Source organism: Pan paniscus, chromosome 12 (assembly GCF_029289425.2).
Source record: "Pan paniscus chromosome 12, NHGRI_mPanPan1-v2.0_pri, whole genome shotgun sequence".
NCBI lineage: Eukaryota > Metazoa > Chordata > Mammalia > Primates > Hominidae > Pan > Pan paniscus.
In genome coordinates, this window is record NC_073261.2 from 17,686,197 (window position 1) to 17,711,534 (window position 25,338).

Sequence of the window (25,338 nt, forward strand, 5' to 3'; positions counted from 1 at the left end):
GCCAAAGACAGAGTGAAGACTAAATATAGCCAAATAAGGAAGACAGATTCCTACAAAGCAAGAGTTCAACTGACGGCTGACCTTTCAATGGCAACAATGGAAGCCAGAATACAACAGAATATTATGGAAAAATATACAACACAGTGGAAATATATCTTGGAATTGCGGAGAGAAAATAATTGTCAGGGGAAATTTAAGGACATTTTCTAATAAACCAAACAGACTACTACCCTCTGACCTTCACTAAAGAGACTACTAAAGGTTGCACTCCAGGAAGAAGGAAAATTATCTCAGGAGGAAAATCTGGAATGCAAGAATATCTTCATGACTCAAAATAGAGAAGCATTTCTTTATTATTATTATTATTATTATTATTATTATTATATACTTTAAGTTTTAGGGTACATGTGCACAATGTGCATGTTTGTTACATATGTATACATGTGCCATGTTGGTGTGCGTGAGAAGAATTTCTTAAACTTGATAAAAAACATAGTCAATAGAGGAAAAGATTGACATATTCAACTGCATTAAAATTGCGGGCTTAGTTAATCAAAGGAAACCAGAAAGTATGTGAATGCTAGCAGAAGATATTTGCAATGTTTATGACTGTCCATGAAATCCACACCATTAGCAAGAATTCCTATGAATCAATAAGAAAAAGAAAAATCAATTTTAAAATATCTAACTGATTAAAAAATAAAAAACTTTACAGAGGAGGAAATATTAATGGCTAACAAATATATAAAAATAAGCTGTATCTCATTAGTAAACAATTACACAGTGTCAGTGAGCAACACTGTGGGAATGTCCCATAGCATGGCGTGAGGTTAGTGGGGTGAGGGGATGTGGTCCACTGAGGACTCCAGGTCCTTTTTAAAGAGATAGTCACTACTCATTTCAGCCTACTCTGGCCTGAGAAATGGGTACACTGTGGCCAGAACCATGGATTTCTAAAGAAATGTCCCAAATCTGGATTTTCCATGTGAAATATCCTGTTTTGAATATTGGGAACTTATTCAGAATTGTTTAAAAAGTGTATATGCCAATACTGCTTGAGCCAAAAGACACATTCACAAGCTAGACTTGGCTGAGAGTCCCTCTGTTCATGACCTCTGCATTAACCCCTTGAATTTTCTAACAATCAGACCTGACTTTACCGTGACTCAGCGGGGCCAGCCTTCCTTCCCCATTTTCCTCTTGGTTCCCTCCTAACTTCACCTGAACTTGTAACTAGAGACAGAAAAGAGACACCCTGCAAAGGGAAACATACTCCACACTAGCTAATGAAGCCCCTTCTTTTATGCTTTTATCTTCCAGATATTTGGGTTCTTGGTCTGGACCATGGTAGCCGCCACCCACATAGTATACCCCTTGCTGCAAGGATGGGTGATGTATGTCTCGCTCACCTCATTTCTCATCTCCTTGATGTTCCTGTTGTCTTACTTGTTTGGATTTTACAAAAGATTTGAATCCTGGAGAGTTCTGGTAAGAACCAGCAGCATGGCTCTTCCTGGGTGGACGTTCTGGGTTGGGTGAGGACAATTGGCCTTTCTGGGCAGGGAGGGATCCTGGGCTAGGCTCCTATGGAACCAAGACTTTTTATCTTACCATTTTTACTACCACGCTAAAATGAAGACATTTATCCGCAAGAGTAAATAATTCCTGGTATTCCCCTTCACTGGCTTCCCTGTTAGGAGAATACACAATGACCTGTGATCAAGCATATTCTGATGTGTTTCCCCTAAATTTTCTTCCTGGTAAAATCCTTGGAGCAACACTGAAGAAAAAGCTAGTAGGAAAAAAATCACTCCATTCTCAAGGCTAACACAATCCCTGCAACAGGGTATTTCTTCCATATCCCACATGAATTATATGCAAAGTATATACACATATGTATGTATATATATGTATATATATACTTTAATTGTACTCTACAAATAATTTTGGATGTAGATGCTTTCATTTAATATTACATCACTAATTTTTATTTATCACGTCATCTCAAAAAACCATTTAAAACTGTTCCACACTGAACAATTGAAGACATATTTAAAAGTACAGAATATTGTATTATAGGCCCTCATGTAGCCATAACCCAGATTCCAGCATTATCAAGACCTTACCACATTTGTTTCATCTAGCCTTTGTCCCCACTAAGGAATTTTAAAGCAAACCCCAAACATCATGCCATTCTATTCCACACACTTCAGTATGTTTCCAAAAAAACTCCGCAAACTTTCTCACATTATCACATGTATACGAAGTAAACAATTCCTCAGCATACCTAAGACAGTATACAGTGGTCCCCCATCTCTGGAGGATAAGTCCCAAGACCCCTAGGGGATGCCTGAATCCTCAGAGAGTACTGAACTCCGAATTTGCTATGCATGCACTTCTTTTTTCTTCTTCACAATTTCAGATAGACAATTCATTCTTACTGTAGATCTTAACAACCTCAGCATATTTTTTTCTTTCCTTATTAAGCTGAAAACTTATACTTTTTAACTTAAAGAAAGCACCCTATGACTTCTCTTTGGCATATCCAAATTGCCAGCATCACTACTCTTGCAATTTGGGGCCATTATGAAGTAAAATAAGGATTCTTTGAATGCAAGCACTGCAGTGCCACAACAGTTGATCTGATAGCCCAGATGAGTACAAAGCGACTAACATGGGTGGCACAGACAGTGTAGACATGCTAGACAAATGTCTGATTCACATCCCAGGTGGAACAGGGCGGGACAGTGCAAGATTTCATCATTGTACTCAGAAAGGCACACATTTAATTGTTAATTTCTGGAATTTTTCATTTAATATTTCAGACCAAGATTGACTTTGCGTAACTGAAATATACTGATCTTTATTAATCTGCCATTGCTTACGACATAGATATTACATTAAAAACACTGTGTATTAGTCTATTCTCACATTGCTATAAACAACCAGAGACTGGGTAAATTATAAAGAAAAGAGGTTTAATTGACTAGTTCCTCATGGTTAGGGAGGCCTCAGGAAACTTACAATCACGGTGGAAGGTGAAGGCTAAGCAAGGCATGCCTTGCATGGCAGCAGGAGAGATGGGGGAGGGGGAAGTGCCATACTTTTAAACCATCAGATCCCATGAGAACTCATTCACTACCATGAGAACAGCATAGGGGAAACTGCCCCCATGATCCAATCACCTCCCACCAGGTCCCTCCCTTGATACATGTGGATTACAATAGGAGATGAGATTTGGGTGGGGACAAAGAGCCAAACCATATCATTATACCACTGGCCCCTCCCAAATCTCGTCCTTCTCACATTTAAAAATACAATCATGCCTTCTCAACAGTCCCCCAAAGTTTCAACTTATTCCAGCATTAACCCAAAAGTCTAAGTCCAAAGTCTCATCTAAGACAAGAGAAGTCTCTTCTGCCTATGAGCCTGTAAAATCAAAAAGCAAGTTAGTTACTTCCAAGACACAATAAGGGTACAGGCATTGGGTAAATGCTCCCATTCCAAATGGGAGAAATTGGTCAAAACAAAGGGGCTACAGGCCCCATGCAAGTCCTAAACCCAGCTGGGCAGCCATTAAATGTCGACATTCCAAAATCTCCTTTGACTTCATGTCTCAGATTCAAGTCACACTGTTGCAAAGGGTGGGCACCCAAGACCTTGGGCAGCTCCACCTTTGTGGCTCTTCACAGTACAGCCCCTGCAGCTGCTTTCACAAACTGGCATTGAGTGTCTGTGCTTTTTCAAGGTGACCAGTGCAAACTGTCAGTGAACCTACCATTCTGGGGTCTACAGGACAGCTCTTCTCACAGCTGTACTAGCCAGTGTCACAGTGGGGACTCTCTGTGGGGGGTCCGACCCCACATGTCCCTTCTGCACTGCCCTAGTAGAGGTTCTTCATAAGGGCTCCACCCCTGCAGCAGACTCTGCCTGTACATCCAGTCATTTCCATACATCCTCTGAAATCACGGCAGAGGTTCCTAAACCTCAATTCTTGCCTTCTGCATGCCTGTAGGTCCAACACCATGTGTAAGCTGCCAAGGCTTGGGGCTTACACACTCTGAAGCAATGGCCCAAGCTGTACCTTGGCCCCCAACTGCTGGAGCTGGGGCAGCCGGGTTGCAGAGTGCTATGTTCCAGGACTGTGCAGAGCAACAGGGCCCTGAGCCTGGTCCACAAAACCATTTTTCCCTCCTAGGTCTCTGAGCCTGTGATGGGAGGGGCTACTGTGAAGATCTCTGAAATGCCCTGGAGATATCTTCCCCTTTGTCTTGCGGACCCTCATTACTCATGAAAATTTCTGCAGCTGACAGCTTGAATTTCTCCCCAGAAAATATGTTTTTCTTTTCTAACACATGATCAGGTTGCAAATTTTCCAAACTTTTATGTTCTGCTTCCCTTTTAAACATAAGTTCCAATTTTGGACCATCTCTTTGTGAATGCATATGATTGTACACTTTCAGGAAAAGTCAGGTCACATCTTGAATGCTTCAATGCTTAGAAATTTCTTCTGCCAGATACCCTAAATCATCTCTTTTAAGTTCAGAGTGCCACAGATCTCTAGGACAGGGGTAAAATGCCACCAGTCTCTTTGCTAAAGCATAGCAAGAGGGACCTTTATTCCAGTTCCCAATAAGTTCCTCATCTCCATCTGAGACCACCTCAGCCTGGATTTCATTGTCCATATCACCATCAGCATTTTGGTCAGAATCATTCAACAAGTCTCTAGAAAGTTCCAAACTTTCCTACATCTTCCTGTCTTCTTCTGGGTACCCCAAACTGTTCCAACCTCTGCCCATTATCCAGTTCCAAAGTTGCTTCCACATTTTCAGGTATCTTTATAGCAGTGCCTGACTCCTGGTACCAATTTTCTGTATTAGTCTGTTCTTACACTGCTGTAAAGAACTACCTGAGACTGGGTAATTTATAAGGAAAAGAGGTTTAATTGGCTCACAGTTCTGCATGGCTAGAGAGGTCTCAGGAATCTTACAATCATGGTGGAAGGCGAAGGGGAAGCAAGGCACACCTTACATGGCAGCAGGAGTGAGAGAGGGAAGTGTCACACTTTTAAACCATCAGATCTTATGAGAACTCCCTCACTATCACGAGAACAGCATGGGGAAACTGCCCCCATAATCCAGTCATCTCCCACCAGGTCCCTCCCCCAACATGTGGGGATTACAATTCGAGATGAGATTTGGGCAGGGACACAGAGCCAAACCAAATCACACTGCAAAAAAAAAAAAGGCAGGAGTCTAGGGGGCTGGCCTGCCTCATTTGCTCATTCTTTACTGCTATGTAGCCAGAGAGGAAAATGTTCACCTGATTGATGTGGCCATGCGTGGCTCTGCTCTGCATTTCCAGGACAGCCTGTACCACGGGACCACTGGCATCCTGTACATGAGCGCTGCCGTCCTACAAGTACATGCCACGATTGTTTCTGAGAAACTGCTGGACCCAAGAATTTACTACATTAATTCGGCAGCCTCGGTGAGTGGGCTGGCCAAGGACAGCAGTCTTGCCTGGAGGATGTTTCGTGCAGGAGGCCTAACTTTGCTTGTGCTGTATAGACCCTGAGCCCTCAAGTGGAAGGAGCCACGGGGGCAGGGGATAGGGATGTGTGTCCCTGTAAACATGTGCACCCACGTTCAGGGGTCCTCTTTTACCTTCTATTGTTCCCACTCCAGCTTTCCTCTCTCTTAGACACCCCCCCCACGCTGTCTGCAGAATTTTCTTTTTCCAAAACACAAATTGGAACAGATGTCTCTCTCCTACTGAAAATCCTTCAATGGCACCCACTGCCTTTGGAATGGGGCCCGCATCCCTCGGCATGGCTGAACTATTGAGAGATGAAGCAGGGAAGGGGAAAGTGGAATGTCAAGGTCTCAGGGGAGGAGGCATCAGGGAAGGCCCTGTCAAGAGGACAGAAGGAGGCAGGGGCCACCAGGCAGTTACCCCTGCTAAGGTCCCACCAGGCAGTTACCCGTGCCAAGGACCCTCTGTGTGCTCAAGGGCAGCCAGGAGGGTGGTGTAGCTGGGACAGCTGGCCATGGAGGGCTGCAGGGGCTGTTGCTGGTCTTGCAAGTTTAGGAAGTTAAACTCACCTGATGAGGAGGGAAGGGAGGCAGACAGGCCGGAAGGCAGCTGAAATATCTTGTGGCCACCCCAGAGGGTCACAGTGCACTCCACAGTGGGTGGCATTTACCTCCATCTAACCCATGTATGTGCTACTCATCTATCTTGCTGCTATCTGCTTCTTATCTCTCAAATGTAAGCTCCATGAGGGCAGGAATTTTCGAATATTTTCTTCACTGTTATACCCACAGTTGCTCTTGAAGGAAAGCAGGTCCTTAAAAGATATTTGTTGACTGACTGACTGAATGAGGAGCGTGTGAGTGGACAGTGGGGCAGAGTGGGGCTGGGATGTTTGGCAGGGCCTGAAAGGTATTGAAGGTGACGGCCCTACCCTGAGAAAAGAGCAGAGCCATCATACAGCTTCAACGTGGGGCAGCATGATTGTGTTCTCCCCATGAGTGAGAAGTGTCCTCACTTGTCCACTTCTGCCTGCCCTGCCCAAATGGTGGAGCAGATTCGAGGGGCAGGGCAGGAAGAAGTGGACAAGTGAGGCCATGAGGAGTCCTGCCGAGGGATGCCGGTGGCTGAGACAAGGGAAAAATGAATGTCCCGAGAGCTAGGCAGGGAAATCAGTAGCCTTTGGGGTGGCTTTGCATATGGCTGGCAAGGGAGGCAGGAGGAGCCAGGGGCCACAGGGGTCAGGCTCAGGGAGTGGGGTGAGAGGAGGACCCTGGGGCCCATTGGGCTTGTCAGGCTTGTGAGGAAACGTCAGGGGCTCAGTGTGAGCCAGGAAGAGCTGGAGGAGGTCTGAACATTCACAAGGAGCTGATAAGCAGCCGCTCAGGGCAGAGTTCTGGACCAGCGAGGGGAGCTGTAGGAGTGTTCAGAACACAGATTTGCTGGAGGTGGGCAGAGGAGAGCGGGCCTCGGGCAGGAGGTCAGCATGGGATATGGGCCCAGAGCTGTGGTGGAGGTGAGCCTGCTTCACAGCCAGGTGCAGATGAGATGGAGACTGCAGTCGGGGCAGGACACCAGGATGGCCCCAGGGAGGCCCTGATGGAGAGTTTCCAGAAGAGGGAGTTGTTGGCCAGGGGTTGCTGCCCTCAGGCCAGGCAGGAGACGAGGAGGCAGGATCATGCGTGGCCTCCTGGGCAGTGGGGCTGAGGGTACCTGAGGGGTGGGCAGGAGCTGGCGCTGCTGTCTCTAACAGTCACCCTCCACCTCCTTCCAGTTCTTCGCCTTCATCGCCACGCTGCTCTACATTCTCCATGCCTTCAGCATCTATTACCACTGATGCACAGGCGCCAGGCCAAGGGGGAAATGCTCTTTGAAAGCTCCAATTATTGGTCCCCAAAAGCAGCTTCCAACGTTTGCCATCTGGATGACAAACGGAAGATCCACTAAAACGTCCACGGGATTAACAGAACGTCCTTGCAGACCGAGCGATGACACCACACTTTGTTTGGACATTTAAATTCACTCTGCTGAATAGGAGGAAGCTTTTCTTTTTCCTGGGAAAACAACTGTCTCTTGGAATTATCTGACCATGAACTTGCTCTTCTAGACAACTCACATCAAAGCCCTCACTCCACTAATGGAGAATCCTAGCCCCACTAATGCCAAGTCTGTTTGGGGCTTTTGCCTCAGCTATGGGCTTCCCTAGAGTAGGTCCAGGGGAATACTCAGTCTGATCTCTCTTTTTTTTTTTTTGTTTTGTTTTTTTTTTTTTTGTTTTTTTTGAGATGGAGTCTCGCTCTTCCTCCAAGGATGGAGTGCAGTGGCGCGATCTCCACTCACTGCAAGCTCCGCCTCCCGGGTTCCCACCATTTTCCTGCCTCAGCCTCCCGAGTAGCTGGGACTACAGGCACCCACCACCATGCCCGGCTAATTTTGTTGTATTTTTAGTAGAGATGGGGTTTCACCATATTAGCCAGGACGGTCTCGATCTCCTGACCTCGTGATCCTCCCACCTCGGCCTCCCAAAGTGCTGGGATTACAGGCGTGAGCCACCGTGCCCGGCCTGATTCTCTTAAAATTGAAGAGGTGCTGCCAAGGCCTTCAGATCTAACGCAGATGCATAGACCTTGTTCCTGGTACTTGTTCAGCCTGTGCTGGGGAGCCGTGGTCCCGAGTTCCCTGGGAGGCTGACAGGGTCAAGCCACCCTGCCCACCACCCTCCCACTTCCCCTCCCCTTTCCTCTCCAGCATTAGGATTCAAGGGAAATCTGCATGAAGCCAATTTTGAGGGTAGACGTGTGGGGAAAATAAATCATTATACAGTAAGACCTGGGGCTTGAGGGGTGGGGAATGGGGAGGGAAGGGCATAGCCTGCTCCTCCATGAGTCTGACGTCTCGGAAACTGAGCAGCTGCCGGACGCCTGGGTCAGGAATCCAAGACCCCACCTCTTAAGGACTGGTTCCTCAGAAAACACCCTCAGGGAAAAAGGTGAAAACATTACATCCGTGGATTCTCCTGCCACAACCACATTGGAAGAAAAGGCTGCCGCAACATCTCAGCGAGGAGTGAAGGACCCATGTCCCAGGAACCGCGCTGCGCCACCTGCACTCACCCCCCCTCACATTCTCTTAAGCACCCGGTGGCCCTCCGAGGCCTGGCGGAATGGTGGTGCCCACGGGGTTGGGCAAGGGCTCACCAGGACCTCAACGGGCAAAGTTGTGCACACTAAAATATCAAATCAAGGTGCTTGGTTTTAAAGTAAATGTTTTTCTAAAGAAAGCTGTGCTCTTCTGCTGACCCAGACGAGTAGGGCACAGCCCTGTAACTGCACGTGCCTTCTGTCATTGGGAATGAAATAAATTATTATGAGAAAGGGACTTGTCCTAACTGGTTTGAGGCCTTACAGTTTTGTATCTACATTTTTCCCCTCCTGGGGTTTGCGGGGACAGGGACAGAACTACAGGAGTCATGGGAAAGAAAATTCTGGCTTCACTACTGCTCACTGCTCACTTTCTGATCACTCTGATACTTTTTTTTTTTTTTTGCAACCTGATACCTTGAAAAGCTTCTATGGGTCTCTCCTTTTGTTGTCTGGCAGCTGTCTAGGATGATCACTGATTAATATTTACTACGTAGCCACATGCAAATAAAAGTTGTTTGGTAAAAAGGAGCAGTTGGTCGACTTCATCTTGTTAGCATCTGGAACTGGCCATCAGGTACTAGGTGCTGTCAGTAATTTCAAGAAAAGCACCCCTTGGAGCATTTCACAACCTAAGTTCTCTGAGGGTGGGATCCCAGCCCACCCGGCCTTGCTTCTAGAGCAAGAGCGAAGGGAGGTCACATTTGTCTCCAGGGCTTTGGGTTTATAATGTCATTTGTACTTCAGTAAGGACAGTTTGGGTGCAAGTTCCAGAAACCAAACTCATACAGCTTAGGCAAAAATGGGAGTGCACCAGTAGGGGCTGGGAGAGGTGAAGAGGGCTCAGTAGGAGGAGAGCTGACCCCCGCATGGCTCTCTGCTGCACACTGGCCATCGTCTCTTGCCACACTGCAAGACTTGTCCAAGTCTCAACAAACACCGGCCTCCCATCCCACGTGCAGACACTAGAGGCTCAGCCTGGACCCCCAGAGTCCATCCACCCACAGCTGTTGCAGTGCTGCTTTCTGCCTTGAGGGGCAGCCCTCCTCTCAGTGTAGGGGTCTCCCCAGGCTCTTGTCTTCTGGAGGGAACACCCCGAGGCTCTTGGCAGGCTTCTCAGAGGCCCCAGCAGAAGTGGGCTATCAGGGAACCTGCCCCGATAGTCACGTAGGTTCTTTTCTATTTTTCCTAAGTGTCGGCTGGCTTGAGAAATAAAGGGACAGGGTACAAAAGAAAAAATTTAAAGCTGGGCATCCAGGGGAGACACCACATGTCAGTAGGTTCCGTGATGCCCCACAAGCCGTAAAACCAGCAAGTTTTTATTAGGGAGTTTCAAAAGGGGAGGGAGTGTGCGAATAGGTGTGGGTCACAGAGATCATGTACTTCACAAGGTAATAGAATATCAGAAGGCAAATGGAGGCAGGGCAAGATCACAGGACCACAGGATGGAGGTGAAATTAAAATTGCTAATGAAGTTTCGGGATTGTCATTGATAACATCTTATCAGGAGACAGGGTTTTGAGAGCAACCGGTCTGACCAAAATTTATTAGGCAGGAATTTCCTCTTCCTAATAAGCCTGGGAGCGCTGTGGGAGACTGGAGTCTATTTCACCCCTACAGCCTCGACCATAGAAGACAGCCACGCCCAGGGGGGCCTTCTATAGACTTACCCCCCAGGTGTGTATTCTCTTTCCCAGGGATGTTCCTTGCTGAGAAAAAGAATTCAGTGATATTTCTCCCATTTGCTTTTGAAAGAAAAGAAATATGGCTCTGTTCTGCCCGGCTCACCAGTGGTCAGAGTTTAAGGTTATCTCTCTTGTTCCCTAAACATTGCTGTTATCCTGTTCTTTTTTCAAGGTGCCCAGATTTCATATTGTTCAAACACACATGCTCTACAATTTGTGCAGTTAACGCAATTATCACACGGTCCTGAGGCGACATACATCCTCCTCAGCTTATGAGATGACAGGATTAAGAGATTAAAGTAAAGACAGGCATAGGAAATCACAAGGGTGTTGATTGGGGAAGTGGTAAGTGTCCATGAAATCTTCACAATTTATGCTTAGAGATTGCAGTAAAGACAGGCATAAGAAATTATAAAAGTATTAATTTGGGGAACTAATAAATGTCCACGAAATCTTCACAATCCACGTTCTGCCATGGCTTCAGCTGGTCCCTCCATTTGGGGTCCCTGACTTCCCATAACAGTGGGCTCTGGCGTGAGCTTCACAGGCTTTCTCCTTTCCAGGTTCTTCACTCGTCTTTTCCCCTGGGTTTCCCAGGATCCTGCACCCATCTTGTCTCAGGGCTGGCTGGCTACGGGGAAACTTAGACCCAGACACAACCAACTCCTGAGGCCCCAGCATGTGCTGGGCACTGGGGTGCAGTACCTTGAGACACAGGGTCCCACCAGCCACACCAGATGCCCCACACTGAGCAAGCAGCTCTGACTGGCAGCTTTATCCCAAGACAGCCAGAGCCTCTGCTTTGGCCAATAACTGGGCCATGATCTTTAAAAGATAGAGGGAAAAGCACAATAAAATGTTAAAATTTGAAAAACAAACAATATCCTAATCTCTAGGGTTGGCCCCAGCGAAACTGGCAGCCCTACTTCCCTCCCCAGAAGGAATCTGCAGGGAAGCACATCTCAGTAATAACTAGATGCTGGACTTGAGAGTCAAAGGCCAGCTCCTGTTCAAAGGGAGGGACTGTGAGGGAGCATTGCCAGTTCCTCCCCCAAATCTGCAGAGCTCAGATCCCAATTTGTGCTGCTAGATTCACTCAGTTGGATCTGGTCCTCCTTGGCACACCAGCAGGTGATAAACTCCCTTGCTCCAGAGCCTCTCTCCCTCCATCAGTCATCTCCAGTGCTGCATGTGCCTGTGTCCAAGCCTGATTCCTGACACCGTGCCTACCCATCACCCTCCATCACTTCCTGGGCTGGGAGAAGGGTGTGATGTTTCCATGGTGATACTGGACCACCCCCGTGCAGAGGCTTAATCACCATGAACTTTTACTGATTCAGTGGCCCAGGACTCTGTGTATAGGTATGAAATGGGATTGTAAACCCCTCTATCTCCTATGTATGTTTGTGTTCTCAGAGAAGGAATGTTGGAATTAGTGGCAAAATACCTGGGGTCAGTCAAGGCACCACGTAGATGCCTCTTCTGTTCTAACTTACCTGCCAGGAGGGTCCAGGAAACACACTGGTTTCTGAGTCCACATCTAGGATCTCCATCCCCTGAAGGGCCTCCCTTGCTGGGTCATGGCGACTCCTTAGAGGCATCATGTCCTCAACTGACAGATGAGGAAACAGTCCAGATTTCACATCCAGAACACATGGCAGTCAACACTTAGATTAAGGCTTCTTAAATGCCAACCTCTGTATTTCTCCACCTTTTCTTCCTCATCTCAACCTTTAGCCATAAGAAGTTTTTAAAGGACAGACCCAGCTTATCGGAACATACAAAACATCATCCCAGGAACATTAACTGTCCAGGTGCATTCTGTCTTCTCAGGTGATTTGATAAATTAAATGTGTGGTTTTAAGTGTCTGAAACTTCTGTGACAGTCAGTGCCCCAGACACCCATTCCTGCCTTCTCCTTTGCTAGCACACTCCTGAGATTATACTGTGCCTGGGCTCCCTGGCAACCAGGGCTCAATTCTGGCCACTGAGACAGAAGCCAAGGTCTGCTCCAGGGCTGGGGTTGCTTTCCTGATACGGGGCTTAGACTGACTTTCTGGGGACAGAAAGTCTGAGACGGAGAGCCCTGTGCATGCAGGAAGTTTACTGCAGGGGCTTTTGGAAGATGCACCTGGGACAAATGAGGGGGCAGTGGGAAAAGCTGGCTGGCAATGAGGTTGCAACTGCGGCTGTGGCTGACACTGCAGGGAGTTCTGGAGCTGGTTGGCCCTGCAGCTGCCCTGCCTTGAGTAAAGTGGGCAGAGCCTTTGTCTCTCACGTCAGCCGGTAGTTCCCAGGCAGGGGTGAAGGCATCTGTAGCAGCTGCTCTCCCCAGCAGCTGTAGGGAATGCCTTGGCTTGAACAGGTGACCTGGGCAGGATACCACCACATCCACTACACTGCCACCTCCTCTTCCTGCCTTGGACAAGGACTTCATGGCCAAAGAGATGGCAAAAATAGAATCCCAGATGCTGGCAGCTGTTCGACCAACACCAGCCACCTCTTTGCTTGAACTTTGTAAGAAGTCCAAGATGACAAAATCCGTTTCCCACCGTGGTCAGCTCACGATACATGCAGCTCACGATACATGCACTGCAGCCTGGTAGAAGTACTCTTTCCCACCTTCCACTTCCTCCAAAGGCCCACCAGGGCCTTCCCTCCAAAGCATGGTCCTCCCTCAGGCCTGATCCAGAGACTCTACCTCCAGAATGGACCTGGAATTGGTCTTCTTCCTCCTACCTCCCAGCCTGCCCACACCTTCACCACTGGGTACTGCAGAACCTACATCCCAGAGTCAGGCAGCATCTCCAAAGACTTGGGCCAGTCTCTCAGCCATAGTCAGATTCTGCCCATCTCTGGCCCCCAATTCTTCCCTGCCCTCAGGATAAAGTTCGAACCTTTTGGAAAATGACCTCCCATGCCTTAATGACAGGTATGACCTTGCCTTATGTACAGCTGCAGCTCTTGCTACCCGCATCGCCCAGCCCTGATGGTCCAGTGTCAGCATGGCAGCTGCAGCCAGCTCAGCCCTGCTGTTGCATCCGTGCACACGGTGGACATTCTATTCCCTCTCCCTGGGAACATGAAGCCCTCTTCTTGTCTATATGAAAAACTCTTGTTATCTTTTAATCTCAAAGTCTTCCTCAACGCCCCCAGCCCTTCTGTGCAGCTAATCAATCATTGGCTCCTTGGACACCTCTGCACCCGGGGTGCGTGCTGTGCTGTGCTGTGCTGTGCTGTGCTGTGCTGCGTTACCCACTCATTCAGTGCTGGTCTCCCTCACAAGACTATGAGATTCCATGAGCAGGAATTTGGTTCTTGGATGTTTTTATCATCTTTGCCCTTCCCTATGCCCAGCACCCACCCCTGACCCCACCAACCTCAGCTCTGAGTGCTCTGCTCACACTGTTCACAGGAATGGGGACTTGCAAAAGCCACAGCCAGGCTATAGGGACAGATGACATGGCTGGCTCTTAAGCCCTCCTAGTCCTCACCCCCAACCCACGGTCTACATCTCAGGGGAAAAGGGATGTTCTCTGCTTCTTTCCTTTTCTCCTTGGCCTGCACTATGGTGAATTAGTTTCTTTCACTCTAGCTTCCCATCTGTACAAAGAGGAAGAGACTGGCCTGCCACTGCCAGGACCCAGTCCAGCTTTGGTGGCCCTACAGGGCCATGAATCATGCACAGCCAAGGATGTCTTGGCTGTAGGGAAGGCTGGCCAGCTGAGGAAGGGCCCAGCTTGATTCCAGGCCACCCCTGGCTCTGGGCCCAGCACTAGTAGGTGTTGACTTAAAAGGAAGAGTTTGAGGCATAAAATATAAAGAGTTTACTTGAGCCAAAGTAAGGACAGCTGCCTGAAAGACTCAGACCCAAGTAAGCTTGGAAATGAGCTTCATTGGGTCTTTGTTATAAGAAGTTTTTTAAAGGCAAAAAGCGGGGACAACAAGTGGGCTGATATAAATCCATCAGGAATTCCTCATTAGTTTATAGAAATAACCTTGAGGCTGAGTACGGTGGCTCACACCTGTAATGCCAGCACTTTGGGAGGCCGAGTCGGGCGGATCACTTGAGGTCAGGAGTTTGAGACCAGCCTGGCCAACATGCCGAAATCCTGTCTCTACTAAAAATACAAAAAAATTAGCAGGGCGTGGTGGTGGGTGCCTTTCCCAGCTACTCAGGAGGCTGAGGCAGGAGAATCACTTGAACCAGGGAGGCAGAGGTTGCAGTAAGCCAAGATTGCGCCACTGCACTCCAGCCTGGGTGAAAGAGTGAAACTCCATCGCAAAAAAAAAAAAAAAAAGAAAGAAATAACATTGATTCGTGATTGGCTCTACATTGTGAGGCCATACTACGTGGTTTAGTGCCTGGTGTGGCTTTATTAGGTTAATTTATGGCTCCTTATCCTTGGCAAGCAGTTTCAAGAGCTGAATACATAGCTCAAGGTTGATTACTATCTCATTTTATTGTCTCTCTGGGCCTGATAATTTAAATGGACTCTCATACCTCAGGTAAAAGTTCTTTTCTTTCTTCATAGTGCTGATAAAAATGTGTTAAGTGCCCCCAGAGCCCCAAGGACCTGTGTGTGAGGACCTGTTCTGAGGGAACTGCTAGAACAATGGCTTTAAAAATGCCAGAGCTGAACTGGAGAAGCAGCAGGATCTGGGGGCCAGGAGTAGCGATTGTGGCCTTTGAGTGAGATGGAGCAGGGGTCTTCACTTTCCCCCTGGAGGAAGCTGGAGCTGGCTGGAGCAGCTCTGCTCAGGGCATCTCCTTCCTCTGCCTTTGCTTCTTATGTGAAGACTGACATTGTGACATATAATAAGAAATGGAGCTCCTAAAACCCTTGGGATCTCCAAAGTCATATATGGCTTTTTGTAACTAATGAGATGACTAGGAGGGTGGGGGCTCCTGGGTGGCCTCGGGATGGTGCTGGTTGCGAGGGAAACCAACTGTGTGATTAGACGGTTGAAATACTCAGCCCTACTGACTGCCGACTTCTGGTTTGGGAGAGGAGCTGGGGATGGAGTTAATCACCAGTGGCCAATGATTTAATCAATCATGCCTACAAAATGAAGCCTCCATTGAAAAATGCCAACATAATGAACACCTCCAAAAGGATGGTGTTGGGAGAGCTTCTGGGTTGGTGAACACGTGGAGGTGATGGGAAGGTGGTGTGTCTGGAGAGGGCATGCAAGCTCCATGCCCCTTCCCCATACCTGGCTCCATACATCTCTTCCACTGGCTGTCCCTGAGTTTTATCCTTATTATTATTATTATTATTATTATTTCAGTAGTCTAGGGGGAACAGGCAGCATTTGGATACATGGATAAGTGCTATAGTGGTGATTTCTGAGATTTTGATGCACCCATCATTCTTATGCCTTTGCATCCCTGAGTTGTATCATTTATAACTAAACTGTTCCCATGAGTTCTCTGGGCCATTCTAGCAAACTATCCAGTATAAAGAGGGGGTTGTGGAAACCTCAAGTTTATAGTTGGTCAGAGCACAGGTGCCAACCTGGACTAGAATTTGGCATCTGAAATGGGGGTGGTCTTGTGGGACTGAGCCTGTAATGTGTGGGATCTGATACTAACTCCAGGTAGATAGTATCAGAGCTGAGTTAAATTATAGGACACCTAATTGGTGTTCCAAGAATTGGAGAAGTGGTTGGTGTGGGGAAAATGCCCACACTTCTGGTATCAGAAGTGAAGCATTGAGAGCAGCAGTAGGAAGGAAACAGGATTTACATCTCAGAAACATGCTGTCACTTTTAGGAAGAAGGGAGCATGGGGAATGACTCTCTCAGGGTCAACTCCCACAAGCTACCTGACCCAGGCTCCAAATTTAGAGATCAGGGAAGCAGGAAGGAGAACATGAAGGAGGCCACTTCTGCTTCTTTCTGGCTTTGCCAACTCAGGAAAGTCATGCCACTGCTGAAAGACTCAAATTTTTGTTCATAAATTGGGATGCGTAGGGATTCCTACACCGTATGTCAAGGTATAGTTACATCAGGGTGGCTAATGCCATCCTGTCAAGGGGTTATTCCAAGGTTAGGTTAAGTCAAGGTGCAGTTAGGTTAGGTGTAATTACAACAAGGTGTAGCAACATCAAGGTGCATTTACTTCAAGGTTTAGATATGGCAAGAGGCAGTTATGTCAAGGCGCCATCATGTTAAGTTGTAGTTATGTCAAGGTGGGGGTTATGGACTGAATTGTGTCCCCGCCGCCAGCCCCCAAATTCATATGTTGAAGCCCTAACCCCCAATGCAACTGTATTTGGAGACAGAGTTTTTAGGAGACAATTAAGTTTAAGTGAGGTCATAATGATGGGACCCTCATTCAATAGGGCCGGTGTCCTTAAAAGAAAAGGAAGAGAACTCGCACTCTCTGCCATGTGAGGACACAGTGACAAGGCTGCCACCTACAAGCCAGGGACAGAGCCCTCACCAGGAATGGAATCCCCTGGCACTTTGATCCTGGACTTCTAGCCTGCAGAACTGTGAGAAATAAAATGTTGTTGTTTAAGTCATCTGGTGTTTTGTTATGATGGCCCAAGCTGTCCAAGACGGTAAGGTTATGCCAAGGTGCAGGTGAGAGGTACATGTGCAAGTATGCCTGAAGTAGGTTTGAAAGCCTATGAAGGATCATTACTGATTTGCATCATCACATCTGGCAGGAACCTACCCGGTGACATTCCCTCAGCCATGAAAGGAAACAATCCTGCCGCTTTTACATTAAGATCGTGGAGCTATTACTCACTGCAGAGTTAAGGCCCTTTTTTTTATTTTATTATTATTATACTTTAAGTTTTAGGGTACATGTGCACAATGTGCAGGTTAGTTACATATGTATACGTGTGCCATGCTGGTGTGCTGCACCCATTAACTCCTCATTTAGCATTAGGTATATCTCCTAATGCTATCCCTCCCCACTCCCCCCACCCCACAACAGTCCCCAGAGTTTGATGTTCCCCTTCCTGTGTCCATGTGTTCTCATTGTTCAATTCCCACCTATGAGTGAGAATATGCGGTGTTTGGTTTTTTGTCCTTGCGATAGTTTACTGAGAATGATGATTTGCAGTTTCATCTATGTCCCTACAAAGGACATGAACCCATCATTTTTTATGGCTGCATAGTATTCCGTGGTGTATATGTGCCACATTTTCTTAATCCAGTCTATCAGGCCCTGAACAGGGCCTGGCCCACAGTGGGGCCACATAATTGCTCGCCCGCAGCCCTAGCTGCCCTCCCTTGGAATCTGGGAGAGGTCTGAGTATCAGGTCAGGTCTGAGTTTCAGAAACGGGCCTGAAACCGCCCCTGGCTTTGAGGTTCTGACAGGTAACTTGGCTGGGATACAGGTGTTCATCATTGCTTCCTGGGGGCTAGTCTGGGACCTTTAAGTCAAGCCCTTTAAGTCAAGCCCTTAGGGATATGAGTCAGACTTTGGCATCTCTGCCTCCCCCTCACAGCCCCTCTATTCTGCAGGCAAACAGCAGGTGCCCAATAAATGCCCAGGGCATTGAAAGGTGAATTAGTAATGATGCCGAGTGTGCCTGTGCAGGCGGGCCCCACTCAGAGGACTCCTCCTTTAGCTCACAGTCTAGCAGGTGGGCTGTCCCAGCACCGCTGCTTGCCAGGCAAGGAAATTGAGACAGCAAAACAGTAAGTTATTTCCCAGACCCCATAGCCGGCAAGTTCCCAGGGGACTGGAGCCTGGCAGTCTGGCTCTTCTGGAAGGACAGGGCAGGAGAGCAGAACACAGAACACGTCTCCCCTCTCTCTTCTGATGCTCTCAGGGAGGTCACATTTCCCTGGGGCCCTGGGAGAATCCTGGGTCAGATTACAGCAGCACAGGTCACCTGCTCCAGCCTAGACAGGCCCAGGATCTGGCCCATCCACTGGCCCGGCCCTTCCTGGCCACCACTGTAGCATGTCACAGCCTGGGCTCTGGGTGGGCCTGGTCCCTCTCCTGGTTGCCGCCACTGCAGGTGAGTCAACAGCGAGACAACACAGTAACACCCTGCACAGGGCCTAGAGCCTACACCTGCGTTCTCTGTCAGCCTCATCAGCTCTATGCAGTGAGGACGCGAGGCTAAGAGAGGTAAATTGCTTGGCTGAGGGCATGCCTCCAGTAAGGATCAGGTCCAGGTAGGAAACCAAGACATAGCCTTCACTGCTGCTGGGGAGGTGCCTGAGGATGGGGCGGGAGGGGGCACATGCTCACCAGCCTCCCCTTTCTGGGTTTCTCTGACCCACCCTCTGTTCCTCGTCTTCAGGCTTCAGCTCTCATCCCTGACCCAAGGGAGGCATTTCCCACACAGCTTTCCTCCCTTCCGGGGCTCTCAGGGATGGCGCCCTCCCTCCACCCACTCTGCACCTTTTCTGGAGCCCCTGAATCCCATGCAGCCTCAAGAGGTTCCTGATGCCCTAATGGATGTTAGCTTTTCTCTGTGAATTGTCTGTCTCCTTTCCTTGGGAGGGAGCAAGGCTGGGCTTCACATGACACAAGTACTAGGATTTTGCTTTGTCAAAGGAATGCATATGATTTATGTGTGTGTGTGTGTGTGTGTGTGTGTGTGTGTATATAGTATTTTCCACTTATTGCCTATAATTCAGAGGTAGGTATCGTGTCCCAATTTTGCAAGTGATAAATCAGTCTGAGAGAAGTTGCTAACTTGCCCAAGGTCACACTGCAAGTGGGTGGTAGAGCTGGGATTTCAGCCAGATCTATCTGTCTGTCCCCAAAGCCTGCGGCTTCCCCACTGGAACCTGGAGCCTCTCAAGGCCTCCAGAAGGATTTGCTGAGCAGTTTCAAGATAAAGCTCAGTCAGCCCTCGCTTGGTCTTCAGTCCCGAAGGAGGCCACAAGCTGCCTTCGTGCCCAGCACAGGTTTGGTTTGCGTGAGTGGCTGAGGATGAGGCAGGAGCCCACACCAAGCTTCCTGACTTGCCAAGGGCACAGACAGGGGCTTGGATGCACTGCACCCACACCCAGGCCAGCCCTCCCTCCAGGGCTTCAGGGTAGCTTTGTGAGGTCACTCAACTGCTTTGGGTCTCAGCCTCCACAGGTGTAAATGAGAGTGTTTCTGTGCCAGGAGATGAAATGTCAGCTCCACTATTCTATGATGTTGATTGCAAAGCACCCTGAGCTCCTGGAAACTCTAGGAGGTGATGATGATAACCGAGCCCCTGTGGCTTCCTCCCAGCTTAGGTTACCAGGCTCCTGGGCCTCACAGCCAGCCTGTGGCCTGTGTTACATGACCTCTCTGCTTTTCTCTCCCTGCAATTCATGCCAGCTGTGTCCTGAGCAGCCGACCTCGGCACCAGCCACCACGTCCCGTGTCCTCAGCGCAGGCTTGCTGTTACAGCTGTCAGGAATTGCAGTGTTGGGCTGAAGTCACACCAATGGAGATGGCCAGCTCAGAGGGGCCATCTGCAGAGATGAACGGGAAGCAGGGCTATCATACAGGCTCTTCACTCTTTGCAGGAACGGCTATCCCCTTCCCCCAAGGTAGAGCTGACAGCCACTGCCTGTGCCTTGTTGTCTGCCCGGCAGGCCAGCACTCCATGGCTGGGAGCAACCTGCAGTGCCCCATGGGCTTTTAGTAAGGAGCAGACATCCCGGTGTTCCAGGAAGATAGGAGGGGAGGGAGGGAGGGGCAGCACTGCCTAGGCAGGTTCGTTCCACAATGGACCTGAGTGCAAAGGGCTCCCAGGGGGATGAACACTGCCTGGAGATGCGTGCCAGGAGTCTGGTGCCCGAAGCCACCAGGGCCCACCCCAGGATATAGCCCCTGAGACTTCTGACCTTGATGGAGGGTGGGTGCTATGCCAGAAGTGAGCTGTGGCCTGGCTCTGCCTCTCACCTGTCCTGTGACCTGGGCGACTCCTCACCTGGGAAGTGGGGCTGGCGGTCAGAGGTGCCGCTTCCAAAGGACATTCTCTCCCCACTCACCATCAGCAGTTCCTGCTGCTGTGGCCTCCACCCTTGGACCAGATGAAGGAGTTCATCCCTCTGCCCATGACCCCACTGCTCCGACCCCTCCACCTGGGCCCCCACGGTGAGTCCAGATTGATCACACTGGTCTGGAGCCTGCACTGACACCCCAAGGTCTGTGTGGAAAGACCCTGTCCTCAGGCCTTTCGGCATTGACACCAGCTCTGAGTCATCCAGTTGGGGACACCCTCCTTTCTCCATCTCAGCCCATCCAGTTGGGACAGGCAAACATTCAGCCAGGCAGTGGGGCAGGCAACTGTACATGCCGGTTTATGTGACGGGCCTCCATGCCATCTTTGCTGCCCTGGCTGGGCACCTCCTCGGCACACAAGGCTTCTCCTCAGCCACTTTGTTTTCTCTGGTCTCTGCAGCTGCTGGAATGGAGTGATGGCTTTGTGGCTGGGCCCCAACAGCACCTGCAGTCGGCTCCCAGAACTCACAGACAGCGAGGACTGCCAGGTGACCCCAGTGGGAGGGCAGCTCTGTCTCAACCATTCTTTGCTGGGGAGAGAAGCAAGGAGGTTATGGGGAAGTCCCCAGAAGAGGCTAAATCTCTGGGAATCAGAACTAAGCCTCATTCTCCATGCCTCACTTATGAGGTATGCATGAGGTGTCCATGCTGTCCTTGGGGAGCAGTCAACACCTCCTGCCCATTCTGACCTTGCACCGCGGGACTTGCCTAACCTGGAAATGAGCTTAACCCACCTCCAGGGCTGCTGTGGGGATGGAATGGGAGGATGCACAGGGAAGTGTGAAGAGGCTCAGAGCGACCATGCCCACACAACACTCAGGAGAGAAGCCATGGAGATGTGGGGTGCACAGTGATATGCACACTCGTGGCAGCCGCCTCGTGACCCAGCCATTCCCACACATGCCATGTGTTGCCAGGTGCCCCGTGTGTGCAGTACAGGTGCAGAGGAGGACCAGGCAGGCCTCCTGGGAGCTGGCTATGCCCCTGCGGTGTCCTAGAACAGCTGCAACTGTTGGGACTGCAGAGCCACAGAGAGGTGGAGGAGAAGGCGAGAGCCTTTCCTTAGCCCCAAAGCTCCACAGACCACGTGGACTAATTCCTGCTCACTTCCATGTGCAGGGAATTTTCTTTTTCAGAGGAAGTTGGAGGGACAGAGAGCTTGGGGGATCCACAAAGAGTCTCGGCAGAGTGAACACCTAAGCTGAGGCCCTGACTCAGCTATGTGCAGGTTTGGGTATCAGTCACCATCCCGCTGCCTTCTCACCCCGGGCCCTGTTGTCCCTCAGCAGTGCCCACCTGAACAGGAGCCAGGCCCACAGTGCTCCAGCTGCATTTTCTGCTCTCTGCACTACTTCACAGGCAGAAGCCCCAGCTGCCAGCCCTGCCCCTCAGGTAGGTGTGACTGGGCTTCCCCAATGACATTCGGGAGGCACCAGACCCTGGAGTGAGCTGGGAGGGTCCTTGGGTCTCCTGTGTTTGGACTAGCCTGTCCATACCCCAGGAGCCCAGGTGGCCTCTGAGGGGTAGAGCCCAGCTAGCCCTGGGCCCAAACACACAAAGAACTATCAACACAGGAAGTGGCACAAATGAAATGAGATGATGCAGAAGAAAGAAGTATGCAGAGTGTTGGGGAACGGGGCATTGGAGGATGGCTGGAGTCCTGTTCTGCTCCTGGCTAGGGTGTAATCTTGGCAGACTGTTGCAGTTCTCAGTGTACAGGTCCTGTTAAATTTACCCCCAAGTAGTTCATGTTTCTGGATGATGTTGTAAGTGGAACTGTATTTTTTATTTCCATTTCCAGTTGTTCATTGCTGGTAGTGATTTGTGTGTATTGACCTTGTATCCCTCAACCTTGCTTACTTCATTTATTTGTTATGGTAGTTTTTGTGTAGATTTTTAAGGGTCTTCTCTGCCGGTAATCATGTTATCTGTGAATAAAGATGGTTTAAATTCTACTTTTCCCTTTTTTTTTTTTTTTTTTTTGAGACGGAGTTTCACTCTTGTCGCCCAGGCTAGAGTGCAATGGTGCAATCCCAGCTCACCGCAACCTCTGCTTCCCGAGTTCAAGCGATTCTCCTGCCTCAGCTTCCTGAGTAGCTGGGATTACAGGCATGCGCCACCATGTTTGGCTAATTCTGTATTTTTAGTAGAGATGGGGCTTCTCCATGTAGTCAGGCTGGTCCCGAACTCCTGACCTCAGGTGATTTGCCCACCTCAGCCTCCCAAAGTCTTGGGATTACAGGCGTGAGCCACCACACCTGACCAACTTCTACTTTTTCAATCCATTCACCTTTTGTTACTTTTCCTTGCCTTATTATACTGTCTAAGGACTCCACTACTGTTTTGAATAGAAATGAACATCCTTGGCTTCTTCTTGATCTTAGGGAAAAAGCATTCAGTCTCTAATCACAGCGTATGCTGTTAGCTGTAGTTTACGGGTGCCTTTAATCAGGTTGAGGACATTCTCTTCTATTTCTTGCTGAGTTTTATCAGGGATAGATATCTAATTTTGTCCTGTGTTTTCCTGAACCTATAGGGGTAAGCATATGGATTTTCTCTCCTTTGCTCTGATAAGATGGTGAGTATCATTGTTTTTTGGATGTTAAACCAATCTTGCATTCCTGGACTTCATGTGGTTATGATGTTATCATTTTTACATATCATTGAATTTGATTTGCTAATATTTTTGTAAGTTTCTTTTAATCTTATGTGTATGAGAGATATTGTTCTGTAGTTTTTTCTAGTCTCTTTGGTATCAAAGCAACACTGGCTCAACTAATTTTCCCAGGAAATTAGTTGCAAAGTAGTCCCTGCTCTTCTCTTTTTCTGGAGGAGTTCATGTCTGTCTGGTATGAGTCTCTTGAGTATTGTATAGAGCTTAGTAAAGCCATAGGGCTTAGAGATTTCTTGGTGGAAAGATCTTTACGAATTAAATGTCTTTGACACGTTTAAGGCTATTCAGATTTTCTATTTCTTCTTGCAACAGTTTGGGAATTTGTGTCTTTCAAGGAATCTGTTCATTTTCTGTTAGGTATAAGGTTGATTGTCAGAGGGTTCAGGCCATATGTTTACTACCCTTTCAGTGTGTCATCTGCAGTGAGAGCTCTTTTTCATACCTGATATTGGTACATTTTTTTCTCTTTTTCTCTTTATTAGTCTAGTTAGGGCTTTATCAATGTTATTTATCTTTTCAAAGAACTAGCTTTTGGTTTTATTGATTGTCCTTTTTGATTTTTCTGTTTTATTAATCCTGATTTACATTTGCTCTCCTCTTTTCAGCTTCCCAAGGTGAAAGTAGATAGTTGATTTTACATCTTCTTTGTTTTCTGATTAGGCATTGAATCCTGTAAATTTGAATCTATGCACGGCTTTAGTTACATCCCACACACTTTATGATGGTGTGTTTCTATTATTACCCTTTGAGTTAAAATGCTATCTAATTTCCCTGTGATTTTTTGTCTAATGGATTGTTTTGGTGTGTGTTGTTTAATTTCTAAGTGTTTGGGGCTTTTCTGGGTGTCTTTGATTTCTAACTGAACTCTATTATGATCAGAAAATATACTCTCTAATATTTCAATCTCTTGAAATTTATCAAGACTTTCCTTATGGCAAACTGTGTGAGTTTGGAAGGTATTTAACTCTCCTCAGGCCTCCCTTTCCTTATCTCTAAAGTGGAATTGATCATAACGGTGCCTGAATGCTTCTATTAGGTGAAGTCCTACATAGAAAGCTCAAAGTCAACACTCAGTAAATGGTAGCTACTGCAGTTAGAGCCAGACTGGTTAGTAGCTACCAATTTAAATGCAGAGCTCCCAGTTGGGGCTGGACCTCTGCGTCTAAAGAAAATAACAGGCATGGAGCACCTCACCTCGGAGACAAGAGCTTTGTCATTTCTCATAGGTAAGGAGCCCCTTGGCCGACCCTGCAGCCCCCAACACATGCAGCCCCTGTTCTTCCCACCTCTCCAGCTCCTGAGTGTTCCACGGCCCCACCGTTGCCTGTGTTCTTAGAAGTGGGTGTAGGTAACCCAGACAGCAGCAAGCTGGGGAGAGGCCAGGTTGGGTCAGTCTTCATTCCCAACCCACAGATGACAGGCAGGAAAGATGAGTGGTCGCCTCACCAGCCACCGTGGATGTGAAGTAAGCACCTTCTCAGGGAGGATGTTGGGCATCCCAGCTCACCCAGAGGTGCACAGACGACAGCACTGCTGTGCAGAGCTGGGTGTGCAGTGACAAGGACCATGGGGGACACTGAAGCCTGTGGGAGGCGATGTTATGGAGAAAATGCGGACACCTGAGACTGCCGGATTCTGATAACCAGGGCTCCCCAGGCTCAGAGGGGTGGCTGGAAGAGAGCAGCCCAGGAGCTGGGCTTCCAGGCACCCCTGCTGACCATCAGCAGTGCTGCTGAATGCCAGGAAAGTCACACTCAGGGGTGCAGCCAGGGTCTGGCAGGCCCCAGCCCTAGGAATTCCATGTTCTCTGGGCTCAGCTAGGAAAATCAGGACCCGTACAAGTTTAAAGGCAGCCTGGATTATTCAACTTAGAGTTTTAGCCAAGACAGAGGAATGATGTGGCTGAAAATCACTAGCTCTGAGGATGTGAGCCATGGAGAAAATCCTTCCAGATCCTGAGGATTAGGAAGGGTGGGGGAGGGGAAGGGCATCTCAAAACATTCGTTATTTTCATTATTGTTAACTTTAAGACTGTGTAGGTTCCCCCCCAACACCCCCACAACGGCAAAAGATTTACCTCCTCAGTTTTGTTCAGGGTGGAAATGAAATGTGTCATTCATTCCCAGTGCTCTGGCCACAGGGCAGCAGCGGCGAGGGCACGGAGGGGAGCCCAGCACAGGAGGGCAGGAGGGAAGCGGCTCAGACACCATATGATCAAGGTTCTCTCATCAACTCACCTCCACTTCTGCAAGGCATCACCGCCCCCACCTTGAGGCCCTCGGCTTTCCCTTTGCCCACCCACTCTGGTGTGTGTTGGGGACAGGCCAGGTGCCAGGGCT

At 48.7% G+C, this 25,338-nt stretch overlaps 1 protein-coding gene across 1 annotated transcript in view; it reads left to right on the top strand.

Moving 5' to 3' along the window:
• The window catches only part of MALL (mal, T cell differentiation protein like), a 34,849-nt gene extending 25,110 nt beyond the window's left edge, over positions 1-9,739 (top strand). Inside the window, exons 2-4 of the mRNA XM_003804311.4 lie at positions 1,321-1,488; positions 5,365-5,490; positions 7,307-9,739. Coding sequence (XP_003804359.1) covers positions 1,321-1,488; positions 5,365-5,490; positions 7,307-7,369 — 357 coding nt within the window. The 3' untranslated portion in view covers positions 7,370-9,739. The remainder of the gene's footprint in view (positions 1-1,320; positions 1,489-5,364; positions 5,491-7,306) is intronic.
• The last annotated feature ends 15,599 nt before the right edge of the window (positions 9,740-25,338 follow it).